Source organism: Patella vulgata, chromosome 3, assembly GCF_932274485.2.
Source record: "Patella vulgata chromosome 3, xgPatVulg1.2, whole genome shotgun sequence".
Lineage (NCBI taxonomy): Eukaryota > Metazoa > Mollusca > Gastropoda > Patellidae > Patella > Patella vulgata.
This window is the reverse complement of record NC_065881.2, coordinates 90,585,893-90,607,934: the sequence shown is the minus strand read 5'-3', so window position 1 is coordinate 90,607,934 and position 22,042 is coordinate 90,585,893. Positions and strand designations below refer to the sequence as shown.

The following is a 22,042-nucleotide window of genomic DNA, read 5'->3' as shown; positions in this document are numbered from 1 at the left end:
ATGTTTTGTGTTTAAATGTAATTCTTGTGGCCAATGAAGATGTTTGTATTTTCACTGTTTGATATTTGTTTGATACGTGAAGCAGATCCATACATTCCGCATTTAGCACGTGCTCACGTAACACAAGGAATATTAACACGTAACTTGTGTTTTATAGTGCACGGTTTATTGATCAAACGCTATCTAACATTTTATCATAGAAAATAGACTGTCTCCATATTGTTTAAATACACAAATATAACACACAGAGCAAGATATATAGGAACATAGAGCCTAAAAACTATCTTCAGAATCAGTAGCCGCCATATTTCTATATGAAATAGAAAAAACAGCTTTTCTTAAAACCAAAACCATATTACACTTGTTCTAGATTTAAACCATATTGTACTTGTTCTAGATTTAAACCCTATTGTACTTGTTCTAGATTTAAACCCTGTTGTAGCTGTTCTATATATAAACCCTGTTGTAGTTGTTCTATATTTAAACCCTGTTGTAGTTGTTCTATATTTAAACCATGTTGTAGTTGTTCTATATTTAAACCCTGTTGTAGTTGTTCTATATATAAACCCTGTTGTAGTTGTTCTATATTTAAACCCTGTTGTAGTTGTTCTATATTTAAACCCTGTTGTAGTTGTTCTATATTTAAACCCTGTTGTAGTTGTTCTATATTTTAACCCTCTTGTAGTTGTTCTATATTTAAACCCTGTTACAGTTGTTCTATATTTATACCCTGTTGTAGTTGTTCTATATTTAAACCCTGTTGTAGTTGTTCTATATTTATACCCTGTTGTAGTTGTTCTATATTTAAACCCTGTTGTAGTTGTTCTATATTTATACCCTGTTGTAGTTGTTCTATATTTATACCATGTTGTAGTTGTTCTATATTTATACCATGTTGTAGTTGTTCTATATTTAAACCATGTTGTAGTTGTTCTATATTTAAACCCTGTTGTAGTTGTTCTATATTTAAACCCTGTTGTAGTTGTTCTATATTTAAACCCTGTTGTAGTTGTTCTATATTTATACCATGTTGTAGTTGTTCTATATTTATACCATGTTGTAGATTTTATTCTTTTCTCGCTGAAAACGAAACTTGTTTTATAAACAAACAAAGCGAAGGGCCAACAAACAATATAATGTGGTCAAAACTCGGATCCAAATCGTTTTTTGCGATCCACAACATTAGAACCAAGCCATTTTATATAATACTTACATCCATCAACCAAAGCCAGGAAAGCCAGGATTAAAAACGGGGCTTCTTTTCCGGCAAATTCGTACATGACACCTCCCCATGGCGGCCCAACTGTAAATATAAAGCAGACATGGGTTTACACAAGGGAGTAAATTGTTGACCGTTGCGTGCGTGTGTAAAAATTATCAATATTAGAAACGTGAGTGTGTAAACTCGTCATTATCAATGGAAATGTAACAAGTGGTTTTATCAAAAGAATTAACCAGCTCTTCCAGTCCACTAACAAGTCATATGAATTCAACTTTTCTCTACAATTGGCACGCTTTTTAACTCAGTTGACATGTAGGAGTAGGTTATCTCATGTTCGTCGCCATTCCTGTCATCAATGAAGCTACGTTAGTAGGAAATAATCGGACAGGAATGGCTGACATGTAGGAGTGGGTTATCTTGTGTTCGTCACCATTGCTGTCATGAATGAAACTACTGTTGGTAGCAAATTATCGGAACGGAATGACGTTTCGATGTCTTGCTTACATACTATTTTATTAACGATTGGGTTTAAGGCCTACATACATGTAACCTATTCACCAATCCAAATTCAGATATCTGTCGAATAAAAACCGACAATATTTTTTTATTAGAATATGGTGGAGTCAATGATTAATAGTGAGAAGAATAAGTAAGAACAATTCTCCATTTCCCTTCTACATGACCATTAAAATTTATGTGTATTAGCCATTTAGAGACACGTTCCATCATTCTGAAAACAGAGAACTATCTACTCTGCTTCGAGAATAGATCTCTGTCTTAATTGGTCGCCATATCCAACAATTACTATACTATTTTACACACAAAAACTAAATAAACCTTTTCAATTTTATTAAATGGAAGCAAAATATATACTTCTCAAAATTCTCCAAATATACTTAGTGTTTTCCACTAAACTCGTCGATTTATAAGTTAAAATGTCGGTCAACTAGCTTAGTGTCTGTTCGCTGTAGACGAATAGCGTACGTTTGGTATGATGTTCCATGTCAGTCCCAAATAACCACCAATTTTGTAGACAAATCGTGGAATGAAATTGACTGTCTTGTCAATTTATAACGCCATTTTTGTAAGTCGAGTACCGCCATTATAGTACCATCTCTTAACTTACCAGGAACGCCCGTGGCAACCAACCTAAGCTACTATCAAAGAAAAGATATCAATTTCTTTAGATATACTTTCCTGTAAAATTAACCATTTGTGACAACGAAGTCTATCATTTGACCACCATCAACCAGTATTATTAGAATCTGAGTGCACTTTGAATCCGGATGTCTCGGTCTACAAATGACCTAATAAATTAGGCTACGACCTCTTTGGTTTCATCTAAATACGGAACAGAATTGTATAAAGTTTTGGACTGACATTCCTTATAGAGATAGACATTCACAATGTTATAGTTTGACAGAGATTACCTCCGCCTCCCCCTACTCCAGAAGGCGATCAGAAACGTTACGTATATTTGTCCAAAATGTGTGGCTACCGTAACAGGCTTATGAAACCCTTTAGTCATTAATTGAGATATGAAACATAAATAATGTACTCACTTAGAACACCCATAGCCAATCCACCTAACGCTATACCCATAGCATTACCTCGTTCTTTATCATCCGGATATCTTTCTGCTAACATCCCCATACCTTATAGAAAAACAAAATAAATATTATCAAATGTAATTAGGGCCTAAGTGAAAGGGACGAAAGAGTCATTGTTTTGAGTTTTAGCGCCCCCCCCCCCTCGCAAATGGCAAAAACTTCACGCGGTTTTCAACATTATAATCATTATCATAATGCTTAACCAGTGTCAAACATATACCGTGGATCAGATATGATACACTCTAGCATGTTCCACACAGCCCAATATTACCCGGTGGCACTGTGAGCCCCCCCTCCTCCCCACACATGTAGACTAAATAAGCCCGTTCTATTTTATAAAATGGAAACACAATAAATACTTCTCAAAATTCGCGAAGTATTTCAAGATTGGAATGTCGGTCAACTAGTTTAGTGTCTGTTGACAAGCGTAAGTTTAGTATGATATTGGATCTGTGGCCTGGATGTTACCATGTCTTACGGCTTGATATCCACCCAAGAATAGTTTGTCTCTGGTGACTATTAGATGCGTCATGGAGTACCGGAAATACGTCATGGAGTACCAGAAATACTTGAGAGATATATTCATTTAAAAATCAATTCACGACATTATAAATCACTAAGATTCTCGAGATGATACAAGAACGGATGATGTAGGTGTGAATTTGAGGACGACACAAACTAGGTCAACCGACTAACATGTGCTTCTATTTTATTTTAATAATTCGCTTGTATGTAGGAAGACATTGGAGATTTTGGAGAAAACCCACAAGGTTAGACAGGCGATCCTACTACTTGTTACGTACAAGCTGAGAATAGAAATCACGCTACTTGACCCTACGCAGTGTCGGGCCTGGATCCTGATTACTCTGAAACAAACTCCCTGTATCAACATTGGACGATAAACATCCAGGAGCTTGCATATAAGAATCGAAACCACATACATAAGCTGGATTGTTTGACTTACACAGGGATATACGGCGTCATTATTTAAAGTTTCATCCCCCTTGCTCATCCACAAATTGTACTTAGAACAAACTACTATTTGGTTACAATTCCAGTCCCTATACTCCACACCCGCTCTCAATTCCAGACCGTATATCTTGCACCCCTTCTCAATTCTAAAACGTTTTTAGAAATATAATGAACATTTTGTTTTTACCTGCGACACTGGAACAAGATGATCCTATACCTTGAATAGTTCTCGCTACAAACAACACAACATAACTCTCACCAAACGCAAATACTGAAAAATAAATAAAAATAAAAGTAGTGTAGATTTCAGACTTTAATCTAAAAGGTATTCTGTTTACATGTAAAAACAGAAATGAAATGGGGTTTAACATCCTACTGTTCTGCTCCTAACCTGGGCTAATGAAGACGGGCATACGCCATACAGTGTGCTATAAGGGACGTTTTTCCCGAACAGCAGCGCTACGGCCTACTCCTATATTGAATTCCAACTGGCAAGGGATCTTTTATGTACACGCCAATGTGTATATGGGATCTCGGTTTTTCGTCCTATCCGCACGGCTACACGTTGTCCCTTGTCAGGCCCTCCGTCCTGCATCACTAACAAGGGGGATCACGCCCGGAAATCCCAATGAACTTTCTCGGCCAATGCAGGGATCGAACACGTGACCTCCAGGTCCCACCCGCTAAGCCACCGTGGCTCCCATGTGAAAGTAGATTCCTTGAAATTCTCAAACAAGAAGTGGTAGAAGGTGTTCTGACAGAAGAAGCATACCCTGCTTCTTGTATGTCACCCGTCCATAATTGAGATGTGATATCAAGTGTTCTAGAAGGATTAAGCATAGCCTACGTCATGCATGAAGCCTGTCACTATAATTATTAACTTAATACCCCACTTAATATACGACATTCTCCACCTCATATCTAGTTGAGAAGTGGTGTCAAGGGGTCTAGAGAGAGCACGCATAGTCTGTCTCCTGTATGACATTCTCCACCTCGTATCTAGTTGAGAAGTGATGCCAGGGGGTCTAGAGAGAGCACACATACCCTGTTTCATATATTACACCCATCACCAATTATTACTATATAGGAAGTGTTATCAGACGTTCTAAAACGAGTAAGCACTTCCTGGCTCATATCTACACCCGTCGCTACTTATATCTGATTGAGAAGTGTTACCAGGTGCTACATAGAGAGTAACCCCGCCTTTCCTTATAGATATGATTTGTTTGACCTTTGTTAAAGCAAAACTTTTTATAAAGTTGGGAATATTTCAAATTTCAATTAAAAAAAAAAAGTTTATTTAATCTCGAATTTTCATTTGTATGACAATGATGACTATTATATAATTGGGTCATCAAAACAAACACGTGGATGTCATTCACTGATTGATTGATTAATTAATTCCAATCACAGGAATAACGAGTTGAAGTGGAGAAGAATTAAACAAATTATCGATTAATTTACACGATTATACAACAAAAGATAGACTAAACTCCCTAGAGATGTTCTGAAAATAAATTAATTGACAATATTCTCATCATCGATTTCTACTTGATAAAATCACTTTTATAATTCTTAATCCTTACAATAAAATAATTTAGCTATATATTATAAATGGTAGAGTGAAGTGACAAGATTAGCGGAAGAGTGGGTATAGCGTAGGAGCAACATAAAGGAAAGGAAAGGCATAGTGTTGGAGAAGGCGTAGCGAGGCATACCGATGCAGAAGGTGTAGCGAGAGAGGGAGAGAGAGAGAGAGAGAGAGCGAGAGAGGGAGAAATGGGGTTTAACGTCCACTCGACATAAACTAGGTCATTTCGGGACTAACATATGGTTCAATTTTATTTCCATAATTCGCTTGCGCGTAGGGGTCTTTAGCAGTGGGAGGAAACCGGGGGACCCGGAGAAAACGCACGAGGTTGGACAGGCGATCCTACTCCTTGTCACGTACAACCAGCGCGCACGTGCTAACCATTCACCCCCCCCCACCCTAGAATGTTTAGCGAAGGAGAATGTATAGCGAAGGAGAAGACATGTTTAAGGAGAATACATGCCGAAGGAGAAGTTATAATGTATAGCGAAGGAGAAGTTATAATGAAGGAGAAGACACCACATACGATTATAGATAAAGAAGAGAAAGCCATAGAAAAGGAGCGGATATAGCTAATAAGGAGTTGATGCGAAGCTAAAGGAAAAAATTTACGAAGGTTAAACAGAAGTTTATTGCAAACAGTAATTTGTATTTTTGTTAAAATTGTGTACTGATGTGAATTTATATTGATTTATTCTTGATTGAAACTAAATATATCCACACTAACAATCACAGACTCTAATTATATATCAGAATAAAACAATAACTTACTTATAGTAGATACCATCATAATACAAAAACCAGTAAACATTGGTATACTGTATCCAATTCTAAAAATAAAACAAAATAAACATTAATTATAAAACATATACTGTAAAAAATATCCATTGTTTATGTGGCCGAGTTCCGTAGTTTAACACTTTTTTTCTGCTAATCGATGGCTTTTTTTTTGGGGGGGGGGGGGGAATTGTGTTAAAAGTGTGAATTATTTCTTCAAATTACGTGTTTTATGTATTTCTATGGAATATTCAGTATTAAACAACAAATTTCCGTGAAATTTAGGGATAAAATATTTTATTCCATTCTATAATGGACTTAAGTCTGTTATTTTACGGCATAAACGGTACAATGACCAGGAATTTACGGATTATTTCTGTTTGCAAATGCAACGATAAGTAATCGTATACATATATAATCATTCCTAAAAATTATCATGTTATAGTATTCATTTCAATTTATTAACCATAATATTGTAGAATTATAGCTTGTAAACTTTGATATATTACATGTCATGTATATCTAATTTCCAGTATTTATAAGATGTATAAAGTGTATTGTTATTCATCATACGTTAATCAGATTGTAAATAATTTCATAAAAAGATGTTTTAACGCTCCGTATGTATAGGTTGTATTATCTGGTAATCAAGCACACTTAAATCCGAATAGTATACCCGATTGGCTAGTGTAAGCCGGTTTGTCTCTATGGCAGAGTTTGCATACCTGAAAGCCTTACTGACGAGCAGCGGTTTGTGATACATTGCTCTCGAATAAGATATTCAGTTTAGCGGAAAAAGGTTGCGAATAAAGATTGTCTGTGATATTACTTCGGTAGAAGCGGACGTTAAATAAAGTTATTTCCCACACGCGTATAAAGTCAGTGGTTAATTCAATGAAATTGTTATCACTTTCATGCTCGGGAAACAAAAATTACCAGGATTTTTTTTCCGTATTTGAAAATAGAATTTATGTTAATTGAAGGAGTTTCTGTAAATTACAGGAAACACAAATACTGATAAAATTTTCCTGGTAATTTTTGTTTCAGGAATTTTTTACGTTTTTTCAAGGATTTTTTTGTTCCAATGTAGGTAATTTCTGGACTAACATATGGTTCGATTTTATTTCAATAATTCGCTTGGGCGTAAGGGTATACACCAGTAGAAGGAAACCAGAGGACCCTACTCCTTGTCACGTGCCACTTGACTCAATAGAGACTTTTGGCAAGCGGATTTTTCCCATCCGTATCCCGTATCCGTATCGTATACGTGATACGTTGCGTCAATGTAGTTTTAGAGTTTTGGCAGAGTTTAGAAATTTTTGGTTTCACTAATGTATCATTTCAGAAAGTTTAGCCCGTAAATCAACCAGTATGCAGACAAGCGGGAAAAATATGAAAATTCCGAGAACAACCCATCAAAAATAATGATTAAATTGCAGTCGTTATCACTGTTAAAATCACATCAAATATACACCTTCGTGTTTTAGGATACACAAAGATTCATAAAAACGCTATGATGCAACATTTCAGCGTCTAAAAGTAGCAAAAACGACGGTAAAAAGACGACAGTGTTATACGGACCATTTCCGTATGAAAGCCGTTCCATACGTGCTGCCGTATCCGTGTGCCGTATCACGTATGAGAAATACACAGACATTGATGACGTCACACGCAAAATCCATACGGATACGCGATACGGACCAGGAAATTACGCTTGCCAAAAGTCTCTAATGACAGGCCCGTACGTAACTTACGTACGAAAATTAAATGGTGGTAGCTGGCTTTTTTTTCGCACGTATACAGTGAATGGCCATTTTGCTCAGTAATCCCAGCCAGAATTTCGCTATTTTTTAAAAATTGCGTTAAAGTTTTAAATTTTTGTTTAGAACTGAAATAAATTAACTTTTAGTCAATCCCCACGCTAAAAACATTAACAGAATTGATTGTGTATATCTTAAATAGACACGACCGAAGCACAAAATAGTTCCAATATGCCGACGTCAAATCTAGAGTTGTAGATGATGTTATTTTTGTGAAAAATCATTGGAAGAAGCGATAAGACGTTCTGTACGGATTATACAGTCCTAAAAGGCTGCAAGAAGGCCATTGTTTACAATGTAACATATATTGTGTCTTGTAATGTTGATAATGATCATAACGATGGTGTTTACATTTGTTTGTTGATGTGACCTCATGACCTGTGACGTTTAGATAACGTCATATGGATATCATGGCTATTCACTGTGTCAGAGTCACTTCTCTGCAGGTAGGGTGAGTCTGTCGTTCAGATTGTGACAGGCCTTACTTAATGGAGCCCACTAATTTTAGCAGATCCCAACTCTCGGCCTGCGCCACCCCCAAACACACAGTGTTTTTTATTGCTAAACTATGGTCCCGAATTAAACCGATGGTGTAATTATAGGTTGGTTGTAATATTTAGACCTAACTGTATTTATACGACGTCTCCGGGAGCCTTTTTGTTTTTCTTCTATTTTTAATGTTTCAAGTTTACATAACGCCATATTGACTTTTAATGCTAAAAAGAGAAAGTGTTGAAATGATTTGGATGGTTTCTGTCCACAGGACAAGAGAATATCTAGAGATTCCTGACGATTAAACCGCCACTGTTTGCTGTATTCATATCATCAACGATGTATTCTGAATCAGACAGCTGGAAATACATGTCGAGAATTATCGATAACATTTACAGGTTTCACATCTTACTGTTTTGTTCAATCAGAGCCAGAGTTTTATATATAGACTCTGATCAGAGTCAGCGCCTTATTATATATAGACTCTGATCAGAGCCAGCGCCTTATAATATATAGACTCTGATCAGAGCCAGCGCCTTATAATATATAGACTCTGATCAGAGCCACCGCCTTATATATAGACTCTGATCAGAGCCACCGCCTTATAATATATAGACTCTGATCAGAGCCACCGCCTTATATATAGACTCTGATCAGAGCCAGCGCCTTATATAAAGACTCTGATCAGAGCCAGTGCCTTATAATATATAGACTCTGATCAGAGCTAATAATAACTGGTACACAACATGCAGTGTGTTACCCGGCCTACTTTTATTCCCAATTAAGAGTTCAGATTTCTTTTCTTTGACGTGCACGTTAGCGTGTACACGGGATCTTTGTTTTTCCGTCCTGCACCACTGACAAGAGGAAAGCACGCCTGGAAATCTCCAAGACTGTCAGGTTACAGAGCCAGCGCCCTACCCACTGATCCACCGCACCAGAAATGAAGTTTATACTTGATGTTTTCTCACGTTAGGTCATTCGCGACCAGGACCAATAATCAATCAACGAACTGTATACATGAATAACTGAATTGTTAAAATTGGGGAAAGCATTACGGTTGATACCGCCATACATTGTCTGCCTACAATTGGCTCCGCACGAAGCTAATAGCCCAACATTTCAATTCCTAATTTGACAATTTTAGTCGAAAATCCTGAGCATACTTCAAGAATTTTGAGAAGTGATTATTCTGCTTTTATTTAATCAAATTGAAAAGGTTTTATTTAGTCTTTGTATGTATGAAAGATGTAAACGGAATATAACCACATTAGAAAATAGCATATTGATTTTTGAATATGGTGGCCATTCAGGACAGAGATCTGTACTCAGAGCAGATAGTTCTCTGTGTGTAGAATGTGATACCACTTTTTAATTAGTCGTAGTTATGAAAAAATATACTCGACTGGTCGTGAGAAATAACATCATATACTCGACAGGTCGCTTAGTGTGGGTAATATAACATATATATGACAGGTCGCTTAGTCTAGGTAATATAAAATATACACGACAGGTCGCATTGGCTAGGTAATATAACATATACTCGACAGGTCGCATTGGCTAGGTAATATAACATATACACGACAGGTCGCATTGGCTAGGTAATATAACATATACACGAAAGGTCGCATTGGCTAGGTAATATAACATATACTCGACAGGTCGCATTGGCTAGGTAATATAACATATACACGATTGGTCGCTTAGTCTAGGTAATAAAAAATATGCACCGCTTTTTCTTAAAGTGGAGGTAATTAAGTTGTTAATTTCCTGTTTAATTAAAACCTGGTTCCTCTTTCTCTTATTTGCTTAGTAAATTTAAATTGGGTCTGACAACGCGGTTCATCACGTGCAGGAATTGATTGTCTCATTAGTAAAGATTATCGATTTAATTGGATTTTATTAATAAAAGGGTGCCGGGTTCTATATTACCGCAGATGTTAAACCACTCGTCTACCCCCAATTATTACCAGTACGACACACAGCAGGTGATTTGATGGTTTACAAGATACGGATTGTCGACTGTTGTGTGGAAGCGGACGTTAAACTCCATAGAACTATGAGTAGTAGACAAGAACGACCAGTTATAACCAGCAGTAGTAGTAGACAAGAACGACCAGCTATAACCAGCAGTAGTAGTAGTAGACAAGAACGACCAGCTATAACCAGCAGTAGTAGTAGTAGACAAGAACGACCAACTATAACCAGCAGTAGTAGTAGTAGACAAGAACGACCAGCTATAACCAGTAGTAGTGTAGTAGACAAGAACGACCAGCTATAACCAGCAGCAGTAGTAGTAGACAAGAACGACCAGTTATAACCAGCAGTAGTAGTAGTAGACAAGAACGACCAGTTATAAACAGCAGTAGTAGTAGTAGACAAGAACGACCAGCTATAACCAGCAGCAGTAGTAGTAGACAAGAACGACCAGCTATAACCAGCAGCAGTAGTAGTAGACAAGAACGACCAGTTATAACCAGCAGTAGTGGTAGTAGACAAGAACGACCAGCTATAACCAGCAGCAGTAGTAGTAGACAAGAACGACCAGTTATAACCAGCAGTAGTGTAGTAGACATGAACGACCAGCCCTAACAGACAAGCAAACAATTTTAGACTATTCCTATAAGATTTAGACCCTTGCGTTGGCCAAAAATGTTCATGGTGATTTTCCGGCGTGGTTCCCCTATTTAGTGGTGCTGGACAAAGGACCGAGCAAGGGGCAATGTATAGTCGTTCGGATGTGACGGAAAACAGAGGACCCTTGTACATATTGAGCTCCACGTAAAAGATCCCTTGGCAGTTGGGATTCGATATAAGAGTAGGTCATAGCGCCGTTGTCCGGGAAGAATTGCCCTCATAGCACACGGAATGGCGTAGAGCCGCCTTCATTAGCCCAGTCTGAGTAGAAGATTAGGATTTAATTTCTATGAGATTTATTGTGTAGCACGTCCGTAATAAGTGGATATATGTGTCAATAGAAGTTTATTACAACATAACAAACCACCATAATGTCAGTCTATCAAATAATTCAACCATAATCAATGTTTGAAACGTGTTTTATCAGATTTATCGTTGAAATTATTAAATGGGAGTCGGTAACATGATATACGGGATTAAATACATGGTTATGTCGTCTCGTTTATATAAACTATCATGGACATCGATACACTCCCAACCCACATAGTCTATTATTCTCATGTAATCACCAATCTCATAGAAGTCAACTTTATACTGGTCTGATAGAACTCAACATTATAGGAGATTGGTAGAACTCAACATTATTGTAGTCTGGCAGAACTCAACTTTATATGAGTCTGGTAGAACTCAACATTATAGTAGACTGGTACAACTCAACTTAATTGGACACTGGTACAACTCGACTTGATAGGACACTGGTAGAACTCGACTTGATAGGACACTGGTAGGGCTCAATTTTATAGTAGTCTGGTAGAACTTATCTTTACAGTGGTTTTGTAGAACTCAACTTTACAGTAGTTTGGTAGAACTCAACTTTATCGGAAACTGGTAGAACTAAATATTATAGGTGACTAAACCATTTATTTAATGGGCGATTTAATTGGCTGTCAGTGTGAATAGTCAAATCAGCACACATTACTGGCAATGGGAAAAGCACCTTAAAAAATTCCGAGGAATTGTCGCAGCTAATAACGGGATTGAATGGGACTGAATCCGGAACGTCCTCGTTAGTGGTCACGCTGTGATTTGCGATAAAACGTTAAATCGGACGGGTTACGAAAACTATGTCATGTGAGGTGATTCCTGTCGATAGTTTTTATTTCAAAAAAAAAAAAATCGAAGCGTTGTTTATCCGCTACGTTCTATTGATCATGCTCTGTCAATTATCAATCACCCAATCAGGTATCAATAATAGGACTATCTATTAATCAATCAGTCAATCGGGTATCAATAATAGGACTATCTATTAATCAATCAGTCAATCGGGTATCAATAATAGGACTATCTATTGTCTATTAATCAATCTTGGATTCAAGTTGACAAGTAGTTTTAGAGAGATTAGTAATAAACAAACCATTTAATTATTTATCTTCAAAATACGAAGCGGTGGCTTTCATGGCTTCTATACAAAATCCAAAATGGCTGACAGTATAAACAATACTCGTTCTCTCGATTGGGATTATTGGCTAATACTTTTGATCTTTTTCTAGCCCGTATCGTTAAAAAACACAGCTAGGTTTGTTGTTACAGTTCGTTTGAGGGGTTGGCGAAAGTCGGTCATTATCGACTCATATAATGCCACAGGTCGTAAAGGAAACATTTCCCCCTCTTCTCACGACAGCAATTTAAAAAAAAAACACTCCCCCCCCCCCAAAAAAAAAAAACACAAAAAAAACTGTGAGTTTTTTTATATGTATAAGATTGTTTTTGTGTTTTTACCCAATTTCATATTTTATATAATAATTACACCTTCATATGTAAATAACTTGATTAAATCAACCTGTGCATAATACCATATTTTAATGTAAGTTAAATTTGTAATCAACGTCTGAAAATAACAGAAGAATGTCAGATTTGTTTTAGTTTGACACCATCAAAATGTTTTAAAACTAGTGATGATTCTGACATTAGTTGTTTTCAAATCGGGTGGTTGGTTGGCCGAATGGTTAACGCGTACGCGTTGGTCCATAAGGCTTGTCATTGAGTCACGTGGTGTGGTTTCTATTTCCCGTTGTACGTGACAAGGAGTTGGATCGCCTGTCCAACCTTATGGGGTTTCTCCTGTATCCCCCCGCTGCTAAAGACCCCTACGTGCAGGCCAATTATTAAAATAAAATTGAACCATATGTTAGTCCCGAAATGAGCTAGTTATATAGTAGAACAGCATAATGTATGCCGGACATCCAACTGGCAAAGGCTCTTCTACGTGCACACCAACTTGTACAGGACCTCGGGTTTTCGTCCAATCCGAACAAACTAGACATTGTGCATTGCAGGCTTATTGCATTTGTTAAACTGATATTTCTTTCGTCTTTTAAAGGGCGCATAGCTCTAATTTTGGAACCTTAAAATAGTCGAAAAGAAATCTAAGAGCACAAATTAATATAATTTGAGTGTATAAAAAGTGTTTTACATTCCATGTTTAAAACTTATTGTAATTCTAATCAAATAAACGAATAGCCAAATAAACGGCAATTGTCCAGACTTTACCTTTCGTTTTATTATTATTATTTTGTCGTTTGTGAATCAGTCATTTCAATTACTCTCATATTGTCTACTGGCTGGAATATGCTTTACTTTGTTCATTACAAATGTCGATGGAAACCATTATGTCCATAGAGTACACGAATCGTGTACTGATTTTAAAATATTCACTGTGTCTTGAATATTGGATATTAGGATCCCATATTTTCTCGACAAGACAACAACATCAATATTCATTGAAATCGACTGATCATTGAATTCTAATTCTTTTTTTTTAAATTTTGAACATTATGGTTAATATTAAGTTAGAGGTTTAACAGCACCAAGTTGAATCAGTGATACACTTAGAGATGAGTTTAAGTGACAGGCTTGTGATACACGCCCCCAGTGATGTACTTAGAGATGAGTTGAAGTGACAGGCTTGTGATACACGCCCCCAGTGATGTACTTAGAGATGAGTTGAAGTGACAGGCTTGTGATACACGCCCCCAGTGATGTACTTAGAGATGAGTTGAAGTGACAGGCTTGTGATACACGCCCCCAGTGATGTACGTAGAGATGAGTTGAAGTGACAGGCTTGTGATACACGCCCCAGTGATGTACGTAGAGATGAGGTGAAGTGACAGGCATGTGATACACGCCCCCAGTGATGTACTTAGAGATGAGTTGAAGTGACAGGCTTGTGATACACGCCCCAGTGATGTACGTAGAGATGAGGTGAAGTGACAGGCATGTGATACACGCCCCCAGTGATGTACTTAGAGATGAGTTGAAGTGACAGGCTTGTGATACACGCCCTAGTGATGTACGTAGAGATGAGTTGAAGTGACAGGCTTGTGATACACGCCCCCAGTGATGTACTTAGAGATGAGTTGAAGTGACAGGCTTGTGATACACGCCCCCAGTGATGTACGTAGAGATGAGTTGAAGTGACAGGCTTGTGATACACGCCCCCAGTGATGTACGTAGAGATGAGTTGAAGTGACAGGCTTGTGATACACGCCCCCAGTGATGTACTTAGAGATGAGTTGAAGTGACAGGCTTGTGATACACGCCCCCGTGATGTACGTAGAGATGAGTTGAAGTGACAGGCTTGTGATACACGCCCCCAGTGATGTACGTAGAGATGAGGTGAAGTGACAGGCATGTGATACACGCCCCCAGTGATGTACTTAGAGATGAGTTGAAGTGACAGGATTGTGATACACACACATCATTGATTTAATAATATCAAGTGTCAGTTCATTCCTGGGGTTTTACGTCCACGTCAGTAATCAATGACGTATTTATAGAGGAGACGAGAGTGACCGAGAGGAATCCTATTACATTCTACAAAAAACACAATAGCGGTTTACAAGATATGTGTTTTATTTGATGTTATGTTGAAATAAAAGACACATCACCACAGTCGTGATACAAGAAAATCAGAAACTCGTGTAGGATTGATTCCACCGTAGAATCAAGGGAGAATGACATTTATCAAAATGACTTACGGCTGCTTTAGAATAGCAACAAAAAAAACCCAAAACAAAACAAAAAAAAAAACAGAATGAAGACCCGCGTCTAATTTTATCGAATGAAAATGAAGACTTATAACTTAAAGAATTAAAGGCGCCGTGGAGATGTTTCCGATAGAATCTTTTCTTGTTTAATAATTTATTGGTAATCGATGGTGAAAGGATAACTGATTTTATCTGTCAATGATTTGATAATTTCTATTGCCACTATTTATCGTATTATAGTATTTCCGCTCGTGAAGTGAACGTGAAGCATATTGCCTAGTAACAACGTCAAACCGGAAACGACAATATGCGCATGTAGAAACCCGTCTTGCCCTAACTGGTAATTATGGCCGCCGTTTTATTTCTGGCCTTTTATTTATTATATAGAAATCAGTGACTTCTAGAACTCCCATATCGATAAAACCAATAACCACGTCAAATACACCATTCATCATTTACTCTCTTATTTCCTGTTTTTGAGACGGATTCGGTTTAGTTTTCCATCGATCTCAATTTTTTTATTAACCCGAACGACAAAGGGAGGCAATAAGCAAGAGACCGTGAAAAATGGCCACCCGTAAAAAGATGAATTTCATTGGTCAATGACAAACAATAATGTACGTTAAAGACAAGTCTAGTCTAGAAGATCATCTATATTTGGTCAAAATCACGAAATCAAGAATAAAGGGATAACTCCCCAGAATAAAATAAAACATATATTAAAGAGACAATATTGCTTGGAGGTCAGGATTTTCGAGTATGTTTTCCCGCTTTTTATACCGAAACGTCGTTGTCCGTGTAAAATGTCCCCATAGAAAACTGCATGGCGTAGGATCGTCTTCATTGGTGCTATAAGTGCAGAAACGCCATTTGATTTAATTTAATTTAATCCCATTCCAATAAATAGGTATTATATAATTAGATGTGCTTATATAACCACGTGTTCATGGGCACCTTATGTATAGTGTTATTTTCAATAGGATATAAATTAGTTCTATATTTCATCTTGTTGATAATACCTCTTTAAAAGATTATCCTCCATGGAAATTAGCCGTACTAAAGATTTTATGGTTAAACAATTCTTCAAATCAGTCAATCCAAACAAAAGTCACGATCATATGAATTTGACATTGGTTTCCATTGATACGTCTATTGGTATGTCAGAACCGGAGCGGGTAGTCTCGTCATCCAATTTAAAACTAATATTGTTCTAATATGAAATGAAATGAAATGGGGTTTAACGTCCTACTGCTCAGCTCCGACAGGGCTAATGAAGACGTGCATACGCCATACAGTGTGCTATAAGAGAAATTTTGCCCGGACGGCGTCACTACGGCCTACTCTTTTATCGAATTCCAACTGTCAAGAATTATTTTACGTGCACGACAATCTGTTTTTTTTGTTCAACCCGAACGACTAGACAGCTGTCCTTGTCAGAGCCTCAACCCCGCAACACTAACAAGGGGAAACCACACCGGCAAAAATCTGGAGTATCGTTCTCGGCCATCGCCGGAATGAACCCGAAACCTCTAGACTAGTAAGCCGCTTCCTACTCACCGAACTACTGCAACTCTCTATCTCTGGAGCAGATCGACATTTTGTCCACAGTAACAACTAGCAAAATATCGTTTACAACAGTCAGTAACTTGTAAATGCGGGAACAGGCACGATTGTAGCATACAGGAATCGAATATTACGTCATCTTGGAATTGTGACGCCATATCGGAAATTGAAGGAAGTCAATAAATACCCTTAAAGCAAGGATGTCGATCGCAGAGAAATTAGTGGAGTCTAAAAGACTTTAATCCAAGAACGTCGCCTCAAGACGAAGAAGAAAACTGCATACTAAACTTAGCTTGCCTGTTTACAATTAGCCCCGTTTGGGAACAGACATTAAGTTAGTTGATCGGCATTTTAAGTCCTAAATCGACAATTTAAGTCAAAACCATAGGGTGCATTTCGAAATTTTGAGAAGTACTTATTCTGCTTCCATTTAATTAAAATGAAATGGTTTAGTTAGTCGTTTTGTGTGTATAACAGGCGTGAAAATGAGTAGAACGTGCTTTAAAAACCAGTATACTAATTGTTGGATATGGCGGCCATTTAGGACAGAGATCGTTTGTCAAAGTAGAGTAGATAGTTCACTATGTGCAGAAATGGCCAAGTCTACGGAATATGTTGCTGATTTAAAAATATAACTTTAACATAGTGTATGTGAGCCAGCACATTAATGTACCTGTGCCATTTTCTCACTCCCTGTACAATACAATTGTGATATGACGTCACAATTCTAAGATGGTAGTGATGACGCCACAATTCCAAGATGGCAGTGATGACGTCACAATTCCAAGATGGTAGTGATGACGTCATGTTCGGATGTAGGTTCATAACACGCCCGTACATGTTCAAAAGAAAAAAAGGAAGATAATTAAAGTAAAATATATATATATAAAATATTTGATCTTACCTGTTTGTTATTAAACCTATAAAGGGATTGACTATCAACTGTATCATGGCTTTAGAAGCAAACATAAGTCCTACTTTGATATTCTCATTGGCTAAATCCTCGTGTCCAAAAGCACTTTCTGTCGTTATATAAAACGTTTCTGTTACGTTGCGTGCGTCTATTGAAACGTTTTCACATACGTTTTCTATAGTCGGAGTTGGCACATAATATTTTGGAAGATAAGTCACTCCCTTCCACGTGTAATGATTGTCGGATTCGGAATCGTTTGTTCTATTATAACAAATAATTTCATAATAAGGTCCTACATACACCGTCCGATTTTTACCCACATTTTCTTTCCTGTGAGCATCTTCTAATTTCCGAAGAAAATTTGGCACTACTGGAACTGAAAAATAAAATAGGTATTGATTAACAGCCTTAAAGTCCCTGATACGTCATGTATATTATATTTAGGATGGATGAAACTATATTAAGGATCGCAGGTATCGTGACATATGACCCCACAGTAAGTATGTCAAGAGTTGCCTAGGGAATGTAGACCCTTTTGAGATCAATATACCGGTATTTCTTTCTATGATCCCCAACGAAAAGCGAGGAAGTGGGGGTGAATATTGTTTAGAAAGTAAAGCACTCTTTAGTGCGCAAGTCAAAAGGTATATAGGGGATCTTGAATTTTCGTCCAATCCGAAGCACTAGGCAACAATTTACATGGCGCTGGTTTAAACAAATCCAGTGATCCTTCTCGGAATATGCCGGGATTTGAACCGGGATATATATTTCTCGGGAATCTAGTTCCCTTACCACACGACTACCAGCCCCGCCTCTCCTGGCCAACTTGTTCGCCCCCCCCCCCCCAACCCCAACTAACACACCCCTCCTCCTCTCCTAATCCCTCTCCTCACAACCCCGTCATTCCTATCAACCCCACCCCTCCTCCCCAACTAACCCTCTTTTCACAAACTCGCCCCTCTCCTCACCAACCTCAACATTACATGTTGGTAATATGCTGGAGCAATCATCAATCCAAAATGCTATTAATGTATACTAAATGACGAATGACTTACCTACAACAGTTAAAAGCATATTATCCAGAAACAAAGCTATAAACACAATAACTAACACGAGTTTCCTCGATTCACGACATTTGTTGATACAACCACTGCATCCGTTCGTAAATAACTCCTTCACTGGTTTCGGCACTTGAGTCATTGTGGCGTTCTAGAACCTGCAATATACAAAAGAATAAAAACTTAATTATCAAATTAAAAGACTAAATTTCGCTAAAACATCATTTTCTAAGCGCATGGCTAGTACACTCCCCCATTTCCTCGTTAACTTTATTTCCGGCCACGTATTATTGTTTTGAGTCAACATAGGCCTAGCCTGTGCTCCGTGGGGGGTCGTGCGTACGGATTCAACCTGTTTCCTGAATGTCTATGCTCCCTAAAGGACTATGCTTTCCCGTGGTGCATTTATCAGATCCAGCGGATCTATGTTTCCTGATTGTCTATGGTCTCTGAAGGTTTGTGTTTCCTGGAAGCCTGCTACATGAACGCCTACGTTACTAGAAGGCCTGTGCTACCTGAAAGCCTATGCCCCCTGGAGGCCTGTGCTTCATCCTGGTTCGACCTCCGACATTTATAAGGTCTGACACTTTATTAAGAATACTCCGGAATATGGCGGATTGTCGATTTAACTAAGATTAAAGATTAAAGAAAAACACTTTGATCAGTGATCGATAACATTTGATCAATAATCGATAAAACTTGCCACAAATAAAGTTTCCATCGGGTTAAAAAATAACAGAGACAAATAAAAAAATCTATCCTCTACGTGAAGTTTGGTTATAAATAAAATAGTTTGACTATGATGTGTAATGTTATCACCTAGCCACTGTTTTATTTTATTCTCTTCATCACGATCGCTATCCTACAAAATGTCATCCCGATGTTTTCGCGATATCGGCAACCGTGTGGAGTTTAGTTTAGTTAGGTCAATCCATTTTCATGTGGACATTTGCCCTATCCAGGGGACTGGGCCAAACACAGAATACAATCTAAAACCTTGTTAAAGAGGATCAGTCAAATATTGATATAATTTACCATAATTATCAATTTCAATACAATTGTTGAATTGCTCGGAGCGTAAACTCGTTAATTCAATTTCACATGCATGTTTAGTGAATTTGCTATTGCGCAAATTACGTGCTGAGTATGATAAACTAAGTGTAAAATGATGTTAGAATAATACATTTCAACAATGCGCAATCCAGGGTAAACAATGATATAGAGATGATGTTGCGCTGTTTGTAGTGTGGTATTGATAGAATCGATTGACTGTGTAAATTCCAATATAATGCTAGGTGTATTAATGTACCGGTGGACAGGGGAATACCATCATATAGAACAGTATAGTGTGCGAATACCATAATATATAGAAGTGTACCGGTGGACAGGGGAATACCATCATATAGAACGGTATAGTGTGCGAATATCATAATATATAGAAGTGTACCGGTGGACAGGGGAATACCATCATATAGAACGGTATAGTGTGCGAATATCATAATATATAGAAGTGAATCGAAATGAAATAAAATGAGATTTTTACGTCCTACTGTCCAAGGCTAATGAAGACGGGCATACAGTGAGCTATGAGTGACATCAGCCTACTCTTATATCGAATTCCATCGGTCCTGGTTCTTTTACTTGTACTCCTATGCGTACACGGGACTTTGGTTTTTCGTCCCGCACTAAGGACAAGATGGAACCACGCCGGAAAGTCCCGAGGAAATTTCTCTGCCAACGCAGGATCCATCGTGGCTCCAAAAAGTAGAATGCCAATAATATTGAATTATGACATTTGGGGAATAATAAAATCAACGCGACTGTCCAGACCATTTGTGAGATGTCCAGACGAATCCAGCTTCGAGACGTCATTGGGTGAATCTAGTGGTAAGAGGTATCCGGTCTTCCACAAATATTCTGCCTCGTGCACGCTTTGTAGTCTAATAATACACCGATCGTCTTCATTAGCCCAGTCGGTGCAAAAAAGTAGGACGTTAAACCCCATTTATTTGTCAATACCTGATACAATTGATTGATGATTTGACAGTCGGTGCAGTGAAGTTAAACCCCGTTTTACTCATTCATTCAGATACTGAACGGCTGACACTCTCTATAAAACAAGGGGGGGGGGGCGGTGTCTCGGTGAGTAAGACGCTGGCTTGCTAGCCTCTAAGTCGCGTGTTCGCTCCAGGTCAGGTGTTGGCCGAGAAAGTTCATCGGGTTTTTCCGGCGTGGTTCCGCCTTGTCAGTGATGTAAGATGTAGGGCATGGCAAGAACAACCATATAGTCGTTCGGATGGGACGAAAAACAGAGGTCCCGTGTACACATTGACGTGCACGAAACGTACCCTTGACAGTTGGAATTCGATATAAGAATAGGCCGTAGCGCCACTGTCCGGGCAAAATTGCTCTCATAGCACACTGTATGGCGTATGCCCGTCTTCATTAGCCCAGTCGGGTAGAACAGTAGGACGTTAAACCCCACTTCATTTCATAAATCCAGGTTAAGACGACCAAGCGAGGTGAGAAGATGCCGAATCCCTTGAAACGTGTTTTGACGAGATGTTATTGAGCCAGTGTAAATATTATTAGCTGTTGACATGACTAGTGGGACCATGACTAATTAATAGAATGGTTAACATGGTATATATAGAATTAATTTGGTGAGAAGATCGTCCATACTGAGGCCAATCACAGAAACTGATCAATGATCAATCTTATTCTGTATTAACATGGGGATACTTCAGTTCTCAAACACACGCGCAATAAAACGTCATAATTTAGACAAGTTTAATGGTCGGATAGAGACGGTTAGGGTTTATGGTCGGATAGAGAGGGTTAGTGTGAGAAAGTTGAACCGAGTGGGTTTATGGCCGGATAGAGAGAGTTGAACCATGTGGGTTTATGGTCGGATAAGGAGGGTTAGTGTGAGAAAGTTGAAGCGCGTGGGTTTATGACCGGATAGAGAGAGTTGAACCAAGTGGGTTTATGGTCGGATAGAGAGGGTTAGTGTGAGAAAGTTGAACCGTGTGGGTTTATGGCCGGATAGAGAGAGTTGAACCAAGTGGGTTTATGGTCGGATAAGGATGGTTAGTGTGAGAAAGTTAAACCGTGTGGGTTTATGGTCGGACAGAGAGGGTTAGTGTGAGAAAGTAGAACCGTGTGGATAGAGAGGGTTAGTGTGAGAAAGTTGAACCGTGTGGCTTTATGGCCGGATAGAGAGAGTTGAACCATGTGGGTTTATGGTTGGATAGGGATGGTTAGTGATCTTACCCTGTAGATCAACAGATCTATCATCTATACAAGTCAATGTTTGTACGTAATAAACGACGCCTGAATTA

The 22,042-nt window shown here is 38.2% G+C and overlaps 1 protein-coding gene across 2 annotated transcripts in view; it reads right to left on the bottom strand.

The window, feature by feature from the left end:
- The window catches only part of LOC126815630 (synaptic vesicular amine transporter), an 80,270-nt gene that overhangs the window by 18,303 nt on the left and 39,925 nt on the right, over positions 1–22,042 (bottom strand). For both annotated transcript variants that reach the window (XM_050541362.2, XM_050541361.2), the window contains 6 exons: positions 18,699–18,859; positions 17,635–18,019; positions 6,167–6,225; positions 3,992–4,075; positions 2,785–2,877; positions 1,214–1,303 (listed from right to left, as the gene is read on the bottom strand). In XM_050541362.2, the coding sequence (XP_050397319.1) occupies positions 1,214–1,303; positions 2,785–2,877; positions 3,992–4,075; positions 6,167–6,225; positions 17,635–18,019; positions 18,699–18,843 (856 nt within the window). In that variant the 5' untranslated portion in view covers positions 18,844–18,859. The remainder of the gene's footprint in view (positions 1–1,213; positions 1,304–2,784; positions 2,878–3,991; positions 4,076–6,166; positions 6,226–17,634; positions 18,020–18,698; positions 18,860–22,042) is intronic.